This window comes from Strigops habroptila, chromosome 2, assembly GCF_004027225.2.
Source record: "Strigops habroptila isolate Jane chromosome 2, bStrHab1.2.pri, whole genome shotgun sequence".
Lineage (NCBI taxonomy): Eukaryota > Metazoa > Chordata > Aves > Psittaciformes > Psittacidae > Strigops > Strigops habroptila.
Window position 1 is genome coordinate 97,014,966 of NC_044278.2, and position 12,702 is coordinate 97,027,667.

The 12,702-nt window shown below is 37.0% G+C and overlaps 1 protein-coding gene across 2 annotated transcripts in view; it reads right to left on the reverse strand.

The window, feature by feature from the left end:
- Nucleotides 1-1,124: 1,124 nt before the first annotated feature.
- Nucleotides 1,125-12,702, reverse strand: part of COG6 (component of oligomeric golgi complex 6) — a 56,684-nt gene continuing 45,106 nt past the window's right edge. For both annotated transcript variants that reach the window (XM_030472777.1, XM_030472788.2), the window contains exons 16-19: nt 11,466-11,573; nt 9,873-9,926; nt 7,315-7,394; nt 1,125-3,644 (exon numbers count right to left, since the gene is read on the reverse strand). In XM_030472777.1, the coding sequence (XP_030328637.1) occupies nt 3,497-3,644; nt 7,315-7,394; nt 9,873-9,926; nt 11,466-11,573 (390 nt within the window). In that variant the 3' untranslated portion in view covers nt 1,125-3,496. The remainder of the gene's footprint in view (nt 3,645-7,314; nt 7,395-9,872; nt 9,927-11,465; nt 11,574-12,702) is intronic.

Sequence of the window (12,702 nt, forward strand, 5' to 3'; positions counted from 1 at the left end):
AATCAGAGAATGGTTTGGGCTGGAAGGGACCTTAAAGCTCAACCACTTCCAAACCCCTGCCACGAGCAGGGACACCTTCCACTAGACCAGGTTGCTCAAAGCCCTGTCCAACCCGGCCTTGAACACTGCCAGGGATGGGGCAGCCACAGCTTCTCTGGGCAACCTGTGCCAGTGTCTCATCACCCTCCCAGTGAAGCCCTGGTATCCTGATTCTGTTTTGGAGACTCATATATTGGAGGTCAATGATAAGGTCCTTACATAAGACCTAGGGGTAGATCTAGACTTGGAGTCCTCAGGAAAGCCCTCACATACATACATGCCACAGGGCCAAACTCCTTCTTGCTTATTCTATCTCATGCCTCCCATATTTTGCACTGATTTATGCACAGCTTCTAAATTCAAAAGAGAAGAAACAGAGCTGCCCCATGTCGTATTACACAACTGCCAAGGGCTTGGGTGCTCTCCAGGAAGGTGGGAGCTATCTATTCCAAACTCCTTTGGCCCAGAACCCAGCTCGCCCACTTCTCACAAAAGTGCTCTTTGCATCACACAACGATGCAAAAGGAGGCCTTGTATGCATCTGTTCTTGAATTGGGTTGTCAGAGTGTCGAATGCCAAGAGTGCTGCCTACTATAGCCAGTATTCGAACACCTCTCTTTATCCGGTCTTCCCAAGCATATTGCTGCTCACAACAGGGTAAGGGACTCACTCTTTGAAGACATGCCCCTCCAAATGAAGTGTTGAAGGACCTACAGGAGGAGTGCTGACTTACTCAGCCCAGCCAGCTGAGCACCACTTCACGCACTGTCATGCCTGCCAGACCTGCAGTAACTGAATAAGAGCCCAGTACTGACACCTAAAGTGATTCCATTTATTGCAATGTTTATGGGTCATCCCTCTCACTGAACAACTAGAGGACTGCAGTGTCACGGTTCCTGGTGTGGGAATCCTGGGAATTTGTAAAATAAAAAAGGTCAGGAATGCCCAGCTAGAAAAGGCAGGTCAAAATCTACTCACCTTTTCCTTCCTGCTCTTAGGGAGGCAAGCAAGAGGAAATAACAACATGGAAGGCAGAAGTCAGTAAATCAAATGCTTTTATTAACATCCATTCTCATTTGTGACCCTTTGTCATTTACTTTAATTGCACAGACCAAAATTAGTGATTGACTTTAATTTTTGTAAGTTACAATGTTTATAGCTTTTACATTTGCATAGCTTTATTAAGAGAAGATAAAATCATGGATAAGTCTCTACATGGACTCAAAGACAGGAAGCAACTTCTTACTAATCCTCATGCAAACTACTGACTGATTATTGGAGACTGAGGTTGAGTGTAATTCAGGAAAAATTTCCCACTTATGAGCATGTTAATCTAATAACAGGCTAATTTATAAACCTTTCACAACTGATGTAATTTTCATATATTAGATAATAATTATAGGCATATTAAGCAATATTAATATTATTAAACAACAATGAACAGCCGCCTGAATGTATACTACGATAATGCAAAATCTGAGTAATTTAAAGTGCCTTACCTAGTACAAGAGCATAATTTTCCATTACAGATTTTCTAAGCTTCTAGAATGTTTTTTGTCTTACAGGTCTGGAGTTTTTAAACAGAGTAAATCCAACACTGACATTTACAGAAGAATTTATGCCTGATTCCAGAACTCCAGGTACACTTACACTTTTAAATCTTTTTCCATTATACCAACAAATTATGCCCATTTGGAAAAGGAGCTGTTGCTTTATTGTGGTATTACCAAGGAAGCTGCTTTCTGAGCGCACTGGATATATCTCGTGCAATGAGTTTTTGAGAGACTAAAATGTATTGCTGCTGCTCTTCTCTATTTCTTGCTCTTTTGCAAGCATACACTAAACTGTAGACGTTGCTGCCACTAAGTATATATTTTATATGAGGAATATTATTACTGATAAAAATGGAATATGTAAGTTATTCAATATGAATGACTGCTCATCTCTCCCCTGAGGTACATAAACAAGACACATCCAATACGAGTGTAAACTCAGGCAACTGTAGTAACTCCGTGGCACAACAAAGAGAAGAAAAAAAACCCCCATGAAATGCTTCCAACAAAACAGTTATCTTGAATTATCTTAAAATAAAACAAAACCAAAAAAAAAAGGCAAAAAAACCCAAACTCAACCAACGAAAAAACTCAACCAAAAAACTTAACCCCAAACACCCCAAATTCCTTTTACTAACTTTTTGTTTCCTTAAGGTTTCTTTGTAACAAGGCTTTCCTGAAAGAATAACACATTTAAGGAATTTGCAGAGGATTATCATAGGGCCCAACAGAGAACAAGTGCCCTAACTTACCTATTCTCCATTTTACTGGAAGCAAGGGTCCCCTAAATCATACCTCTCCATATAATTAGGAATTCTACATAAAGCAGGTGCAACTTTGCACCGAAGGAGAAAAGAAATGAAACCTTCACTCATGGCTTTCTACACATCGGCCTAAAACATCTACACCCCCCAGCTCTCCCATGTAATTCCCAGGACAAACTGTGGCTGCCACAGGTGAACTTAACTATAATTTTTAAGAGCAACAAACACTGCAGACATGTAAAACATGAATCTTTTAGTGGATTATTAACTGAATGCTTGTGCCAGACTAAATGGACTTCTCCGTACTTAAAAAAGGCAAAACAAAAACCATGTACATGTGAAGGAGGAACGGCCATACTGCTGTGCCAACCATTCTCCTAACCTTCTTAAGGTCCCAGCCTTAAGAGATCAACAAGTTTCAACTGGTATAAGGAATGCTACAGAATGACTGCATTAAAACAAAATCCTTCGAGTAAAACAAATTTACACAAATAACTTAAAACATTAAGTTCCAAGTTATGTATTTGCATGTAGTTAAAATACTTCTTTTTCTTAAAGAAAATACCAGAACTAGCAACAATGAGAATGGATTCAAAAAAAGCACACAAATTTTGCCTCAAAGATTTAATCAACAGGATCTGAAAAAACAGCATCAAATATTCTGAAATGATTTATGAGCTGTAAAAGTGATGTGCTTGAGACATTCAAAGTATATCAGTTCTATCAAAATTACAGTTATCAGCATTTACTGATGATAAACTGAGAAAAAGAGTGAAAGCACAGGAAAAAGAGCAAATTTGGTGAGGTCATAAGAGACACTGGTTCATCCTCTAGTTGAAAGGATTATGTACAGCAAGGAAAAAGCTTTTTCTTTTTCAAAGAGATTGCACATTGTCGAGGTCCATTTCCACCAGAGAAATACATTAAAATAATTTTTAATCTATATTCTATTGTCTGGCCTACAGAAGGTATTCAAAGACACAGGAAAGACTAGACTTCTGCCAAGCAGATTAAACAAAACCGCATTCCTACACATTTTGACAATAGTTACACATCAAAATTCAAAATGGAAAAATAACTCGATGCAAATACTTAACAAATACACAATTATGGATTCTGATAAATCTGGGGGAAACAAGACTATGAAAGGAGTGCCTGAACTTGATGAGGAGATCTGTGTAGTATGGTTTCTGGATCCTTATATTCATTTGAAGGATCCATCACAGCTGCATATAACTCACTGTAAGCTCTGCAGACCAGTTCTGTTGACTGCTTTATTATCTGCTCTCTAAAAACACAAAACAAAAACATAATTTGAAAATTGTAAGGAATAGAACTGTACTACATACAAGGAATTAAAGATACACACTAAAAATACAGATTAAAACCAGTGTCAGTTACATTAAAAAGCTCTTTTACTTCAACTGTGAAAACATCTTAAAAGTTTTAAAACAAAGGAAGGCTTCTTCATCTCCTTGCACTGTACACAGATTAACTCACATATACGATCCTGATAACCTAGAAATTAGTTTCTAATTTCTGTAATCATGTAAAAAATAGTAGAAGGATTTAATTTGCATACATTAGTTTTCCACCTGCGCTCCCATCTCTTTAAAGACTGATAATCTTAGTGATCTGCTTTCTACCTCCTGGGGCTTCTCGCTGTCCTTTGTAAATACACTCACTTTTTTTCATCTACCAGCAAATATATTCTATTTGCTTTATCTTGATAGCACCTGATTCCATAATCAGTCAAAAAGGAAGACCTGAAAGTGATAATGGTCAGAGATTTAAAACCTGCTACAGCCTTCTACCAACAATGCTATGAAGCCTGTGTGTCCCGTTATTTTACTGGACCTAAATGAGTAACAATGCACAGAGACTGCATGCTAGATTTAACTGGAAATTTTAATATTTTTTAAGGATCAACTAATATTTTTGTTTTACAGTGCACACTGAATCAGTTTAATCACCATGGTGATGTGTTTACAGTTGCAGATGCATTTTTATTTATCAGAAAGTGTAGTTGCAACTGTTTTACAGCCAAATCCATGCAAGTGGAACACCAGGAGAAGCTGAGGAAACCAAGGTAACCATGAACGCAGATTCAGCCTGCTGTAGTACACAGCAAAGGAACAAAGACACCAAAACCGCATCCACTAAAATCAGGGCTGAATTCACCAGGTGCTGGGAACTGACAAATCTCAAAGACCAAGTGTGTAGAACTTCGTCTTTTCAGGAAATAATTAAGAAGCAGAAGCTATGAGAAAGACAAAACCTGCACTGTATTCTGATGCATGGTATCCATTTTTTTGATATACATTATCAACTGCCAGTGTTACTAAGTTTTTAGAATACCTGAAAAAAAGACTGGCCTTCTAATAGCAAATCTAGAAACACTGTTATAAGGGAAATATGTTCATGGTATTCCGGTAAAACACCTGTAATCCTCCGATCACTGTCTGGGATCACTAAGCTACTGTAACATGACAATCTTTCAAGAAAGTACTGCACACAGAATTCGTACAAAACTAACTGTATTGCACCAAGTCATATTAAAAGAAAAAGTTCGTTAAAATATTCCAGAGGAGTGAACAGCATCAAATGATGCTGTTCACAAATCCATCAAATAATGTCAGTGTCATTAATCAGTACATTAGGATTTCAGTTGCCATAACAACATGATACATTTTATCACTAACACAAATGACAGCACCTTCTAAAAATAGTAATTCAGCATTCAGTTTCTGTGATCCACCACAAATGCAAAGAGCTTTTCAAGACCAATAATGACATAAATTAATAGCTTGAAACTTTTTAAATGAGCAAAGGAATTTGAAAGACAAGAGCATGCACTGCCAAACGTTGAATGTTCTTGACAGTTGTAAAGATTAAATGATATTGCCAGTGAGTATTATCATATACTGGTCCCTTATCAAAAGCATGTGGTCTCATTTTGAGAACCAAAGAGCTCCTGGGTTGCAGCTCAACCGTTAGAAGAGTAGATCACAATTATATGAATTCAAGGAAGACGTCTTCAAAATTGACATCGAACATCTGCAAAACTACTCAGAAATTTCAACTGCTGTAGCCAGAGATTAAAATTATAGTACTGGCTAAGAGTTTTGCTTGAATTTTGAGATACTTTTGGATTTTGAAGGTCTATTCACTACAAAAAATACTGACTCTTAAGACCGTGATTTTACAATCATGCATCTCTGTAAACAGGAATCTTACCTTCAAAAGGACTGTTTGTGTTTCAAGCTACATGGTCTAAGGCTGACAGACTATTTATTTCTTTTTTAAATTCTGAGCAGAACCTGACCTATAGCATTGAGTTACAGCAGGTTAATAAACTCCTGCATGTTAGCTGAGCTGTAGCAGCTATAGCAACCATCCTCACACAGTCTCCCCTCTCACCTCTCAGCTGCCCACTCTTGCGAGATCACATGAATTCAGCTTAAAATGCACTAAGAGAGGTTTAAAAAGCTTATCAATGGGATAAGGCTAGGAGTGCATACAGGACCAGTTTATCTTGGATCATCTTACAGAAGCAACAATTAAGTCAAAGTAATTGCACTGTGCCTGAGTCTTTACGGTACCGTAAAGTCTACCTCTGAAAAACTGCTGCTGTGTTAGCACTGAAAAGTTGAGGCTTTCAAAATACATTTACTGTTATTATGATATTTAAATAAACCTACATTAAAAAAATACCAAGACCTAAAATAACAGGTTTAATAGCTTGACACCAAGAAGCAGAAGTTGCAATACTTCATTGACATTACTGCTCCAGCTACCCTATTTGATCTGCACTGGAGCAGAACAGCTCTCACACACCAGGGTCCGCTCCATGGGAATGGTAACACTAGCAGAGGCATCCAATGAACTACTGAAAATCATCAACATCCCCCATGCCAAGCCATGCACCAGGTACATAGCATGAAACTGGAAGTCTTTGGATGAGGAGAACCTGAGCAATATACAGCAGGAGAACCCAGCAGTTGGACTGATCATGGCAGGTCCCTTCCAACTGAACTATTCTATTCTAATAAATTCCTAACAATAAATATTTTTCCCTTGACATATGTCATTGTTTAATTGCAAGATGCTGTAATACAATCCTGCTGAGGACAGGTGCTAGTAATGAAACTCCAAATATTGTTGCATTACATAAAATGTGACGTGCTAGTCTCAAATCTTGATATATTCTGTAACCTGCATTCTTCATGAAAGTGTGAAAAATAACGTCAAGAAAAGTTTTTGATCAGTGTATCATATAATTCTCTGAGTTTACATACTACATATGGCTCACATTTAATTGGAAAGAGATGCGTGGCACTTTCCCTAGCCTAGGGCTCAGTTATAGTCAAAAAGCAATAGAAGACATAAATAATATAATATGAAAAATAAGAGTTCTCACTTCCATATTTCAAAGAAGAAATCACTAAAAAAAAACCCCAAAATATTTTAGGTGAAAAGTAAGGTAATTTCAGCACAATATTCAATGAGACAAAATGCCAATCCTCTACAGCAGAAGACAACAAAGTTGAAAATCCTAGAACTGATGGAGCAGTGGGATAAAAGAAATCTTGAGTGGAGAATTACATATCTCATCCGTCTTTGGAATGCTTACAAAATAGTTCTAAAACAATCCACAACTAAGTTGACAAAAAACTGCCGACACAGCGGAACATGTTCAAAATAGATGAATGTAATTCATTTTGATAGTGTCTGTCAAATCAAGAGCAACTACTTCAGAAAGTTACAGAATTATTATTTCTCACTGCTTGTTCAAAAAAAGGAGAGTTAGAACAAAACTGAATTGTGACCTGAAGGACAATGCAGATATGATCACAGCTGGTAACTTGAATTCTCACTATGATCCACTAAATCCTAATCAAATTCATCTTCCTGATCATTACGCAGGCATAATAGAAAGTCAAAGGTAAGGTACTTACTTCACAGTGGCACTCAGAAGGAAATTCAGCTGGGCCATTAACAGACTATCTGGAGCAGACAGATAGCGATCAAACTGAGCCTAGGACAGAGAGGAAGAGAATAAGAGACCAACATATTAAGAACTTGCTGTTATATGAAAATAGGTAAAAACACAGATCTCTGAAAAGTGATTACATTAAAATGGCACTTTCTTATATGATAAAATTTCCTCTTTTTATGTATTTAAGATAGAGCCTAATCATCTACAAATGTTTAAGGTAGAACTTAATAATCCAAAACAAATGGCTAACTTCAGCACCTCTGTCACCAAAATTTTAAGTTTCTGACTCTGAGGAGTAAAGGGTGGAAGGGCAAATAATGAGAATCCAACTTCCATAATTATCCATCTAAGTTTCCTACCCAGCTAGTGCAGGTATGCATGCATCACTGAAGATCAGACCTTGTCTATTAGGTGCTACTATAGTAGCCTCCAGACAGAAATCTAGTCTGTCCAAGTTAGGCATGTTGCATGTTTCTTTTTGGCAAGGAGTCACTGCTTAACAAGAGCAAGGGACCTAGTTCAGGCTCCTTGAACTGCTTCTAAGCCTACTTCTCCTCCTCCATATAATATAGTTGTGTTGCTTTGATTCTAGCAGTTTGGAGAGGAAACCAAGAAAGAATATTACTGCTGTCTTCAACTATCTATCAGTGAAGTTACGGATGCTTTGTACCTGGAAGTGTTCAAGGGCAGGCTGGATGGGACTTTGAGTAAGCTGATCTAGTGAAAGATGTCCCTGTCCATGGCAGGGGGTTGGAACTAGATCATCTTTAAGGTCCCTTCCAACCCAAACCATTCTATGATTCTATGACCAAATGGGTGACTATACAGAAGATGGAACCAGGTCTTCTCATAGGTGAAAACATGAGGAATACTGGACACCTATTACTTTAAGGAAAATTCTGATCAGACACTAAGAGGAAAAATTCTCACCAGGAGTGTCACCAAACACTGAACAGGTTACCCAGAAAAGTTGTATAAGCTCTATCCTTGGAACTACTCACTCAGGCAAGGCCCTAGGCAACTTTATCTACTGATGGCAGCCTTCCTGAACACTGAATGAATCTTCTCAACCTGGTAAACCCTAAAATCCACGTCCAGCCACCATTCAAATGTGCAAACTGTGGGCACAAATGACTAATGAAGTCACAGTTCTCACGAGGGTTATCTGCCCTTGTTCAGAAAGCAATGGAGCTTTAGCTGAGAGAGGGGTATGGACTTTACTAGAACAGCATTTGCAAGCACATATGAACAACTTAAAAGGCTGGGACCTGGAAAACTTCCAGGTTAAACTGGGAGACAGTGAATCTGCCTACAAGTAGTCCCTCCACATGGTTTACATCCTGGGAAGCCAATAGATTAGGCTGATAGGTGGGACTTACGTGGGTTTCATGTCAGCATACTGGATTCCATTCTGGTTAAAGTGTGTTCACACAAGCAGACATTAAACAAAGTAATGAAGAAAATAAAACAGTTGGGTTCTTCTCTAACTGTTCAAGCGAAATTACTATGTACCGCTATGGATAACAGTTACATATATATAATTTAAGCAGATGGTCCCCAAACTGCAGTCTTTAAATTCCTCGTTGGTCCACAGACCATGATAAATAGAAGATATTTTTAAATGCAAAATTTATAAATATTAATAAGAATGCGTGCAATCTGAGTATAACACTGAGTGCTCTATGCCAGAGCTCGGTTCATCCAACCAGCTTCAGAATCACTGGTTTAAAACTTGAGCAGAGGAAAACAGGATACACTGACACAATTAGGATGGATTCAACACACAACTTTTTTAAAAACCTTGTTTACAAAAAAAAGTAATTTTTAAAAGACCTTTTTTTCATGGGGGGTATACATGTACTGCTGGATGAGTGGGCCTTATTTACAGTTAAACTTTGAGAATGAAGCTAAACTTGGCTAAGCACGAAGAATGACAGATCACGTATTATTGCCTACTGAACTGTGATATTGCTATCTCTATGCAAAATAGCCTTCACACACTCTTAAGAAAAAATATCAGCTGATAATTTGTTTTAAAATATATCATAGCTTTCAACTTAAAAAATGTTACTGTGACATGCCCAGCACCTAATTTCTGAGTTTAGCTGAACTATTTGAATAAAATCAAAGCCTTAGGACTAAAATTGTAAATGATAGAAGAACCTATATTTCAAAGCATCCAGGCAAAAAAGAAACTTTGGTGATTAAAATTAATGAGAGCTAAGTATTTGCTTTTAGCAATTTAAGATGACTCATGGGATAACATTCTCATAAGTTCTGTTTCTTGAGGCTCATTAACTAATATTCTACTACTACTTGTTCATAAATAATTTATGTATTTATTACTTCAAGTGGTCAAATTACTACAAATGAAGAAAGTATTCCCAGACATGTAATTTAGCTATTCTTAAAGAGTATGACTGGTTAGATGAATACCTACTACATCACATAATTAATAGCATTCTTTCCCATGTCACAGCATCACCACTGTAATTATGAAATTGTAAAAATGCTTACCATTGCAACCTTCAGGGACACAGAATCCATATTTGGCAAATTTGAAAGAGGACCCTAAGAATCAGTAGTCAAAGGGGGAGAAGAAAAGGTCATATTAGCATATGGAAAAAAAGATAAGAAATAATAAATTCTACATTTAGTTCAGTTCTAAATTGTTATTTGGTCCTGCTATAGGATCTTAAATGTTTGGAAACTGAATCACCATATCAATACTGAAATGCTACAACAGTTCATTTGATTTCTACTGCTCTCTTAAATTAAAAACTCAGAGAATTCTTTACGTCCTTTCAAGTCCTTTCACTCCTTCCTTCTTCACCATTAACTAATAACCTCCAAAAAAAGCCTTCCACAAGATCTAGGATAAAAACTGAACTGCAAACTGGCCACATCCCTGTGGTGTTCCAAAATTACAGAGGACAACTGCGCTCTATTCATCTGTGCAGAATTCCAGGCTGCTCCCCTGTAAATCTTCTGTACTGGCATGGCATTCCATACAATATATACATGCTGCCTTAAAACCCTAGCATATGCTGTAAGAATGCCACCTCTGCAGCCAGGCAGTTGTACAGGTATAAATGAAAATTGCTACATTCCATTAACAATCTCCTCTGGCCGATTTGAAATCTGTTTTAGAAAAGGAGATAGGCTTATGAATAGGAAACCAAAATGAATTATTAATCATTATTATTTATATATTTATTTATTCATCTTTATACATAAAAATCTGTCGAGTTTGGGCACTTTATGCAAAATTATTGGCTGAAGAAACAACAAAAAGCTATCCAACAGAGTTCTGCTTTCTCCAGAAAACACTGTTCTTCACCGTCACAAAAGATCACAAAAGTACATAAGGACAGCTGAAGGGAAGAAGGGCTGTATTAACTCCTATCACACAACAACTGTGGTTCACAAGAAAGGAAGGGCATGACCTCTGAATTCCAGTTTTCAGCTCACTCAAAGAAATCTCAAGTTTTCACTTTTAGAATCTCATTGTCTTGGTGCTAGAATAGCTATAACGGTGAATAATGACAAAAGAAGAAACTATTTCAAATTACTACTAAAGTAATCTGCCAAGTTTTCGCATAAGAAAAAAAGGAGTAATTACCCATTGCATGCAGGGTATTTATCCACTCCATGTATGGTGCTATAGCATGCAATAGGAGAAACCTGAATGCATCATGCACAGTAGGTCCAGTGTGTTCTAGGTGCAATGGAAATGGTATATATACTCAGTATTTGTGTGTTAAAGCCAGCTTGACTTTGACACTTTCTGAGGCATATTAAACTATCTATACAGTTAGTCAGAGAATGTACAGGATGTCTGTGGTGTATGGAGCCTGTTGACGGCACACAGATAAGCTGCACAGGATTGTTGCATACTAAACCTGCTAGGCTTGCTGAACACACAGTACAGGGGAAATGTGTAGCTGCAACGTGTCAAGTCTAACAGTCCTGATCCCGTGTGAAAAATCAATAGATATTACTGAGCATTTGGTTTCAAAAGCAGCTTCATTTGCAAAAATATTAGTGCCAAAATTCTTCTAGTTGGCAAGCATGCAGTATATCCTTGACATGCACATTACGTAAGCTTACCTGTTCCGGTTTGTGTTGCTGCACTGAGTTATATATGTAGCTTAGACCACCTCTTGTTAACACGTAGGAAGCTTGTTCATTTATGAGTGTATCTAAATGAGCTTCAATCTGAAATTTTAAGCGTGAGGTATTTGTAAAATGTGTGTGAGAACACCAAATAGAACAAGCTATGGGGATAAAAGGTCTAGAAGCACAAATAAGGAGAGTGATCAACAAATAATAAAAACTACAAATACATAGAGCATAATTATTTTATCCATTTACATCTTCTATACTACAAGGAGCCAATAATAAAAATACAGATAATTCTTTCATGTCTGACAGAGGAACCTAGTTTTTTTGTATTTGTAAAGACAACAGCATAAAATAAATAAAAAAAAAGAATACATAAGCTCTAATCTTAAAAATTGCTTTATTTTGCTATAGTTCTTTGAAAATACATGATGAAAATCATAGAATCATAGAACAGTGAGGGTTGGAAAGGACCTTAAGATCATCTAGTTCCAACTCCCCTGCCATGGGCAGGGACACCTCACACTTAGACCATTTTGCCCAAGCCTCTGTCCAACCTGGCCTTGAACACTGCCAGGGATGGAGCATTTACCACTTCTTTGGGCAATCTGTTCCAGTGCCTCACCACCCTCACAGTGAAGAATTACTTCTTTATATCTAACCTTCCCTGTTTAAGTCTGAGCCCATTACCTCTTGTCCTATTGCAATAGTCCCTGATGAAGAGTCCCTCTTATTGAAAATACTGACAATGGCATGGCAGTTTTATGATAAATGAAAGACAGTCTTTCACAAGGAAAATAAAACTGAAACTAAATCATAATCCGTAGTGATTTTAAATTCAATTCTGATAAATATGTATTTGAAAAAAGTTAACTGAAAGAATAGACAATGAAATTACAGCTATCAATTTTGCTTTCATTATCTTCATATGAAAAGCGCCATAAACATATTTTACATTCTTAGTATAATCTTTACTTTGCAGAGAAACCTAATAAATAAATCCAGTCACAGCAGCAGCAACCATTTTTTAGCTTTGCTAGTCTTAGAAAGATATTTGGGAATATACACATTACTACTTCATTATTACAACTAGCCCACATTTAACTTCTTTTTCTTCCAATCCTAAGAAAAGTAAAAATTGGTAATATATCAAATTCTAGTAAAACGTAAGACTTCCATGTCTGATATTTTAAGAGTTCATCTTTTTACTTTTTTAAATTGTTTA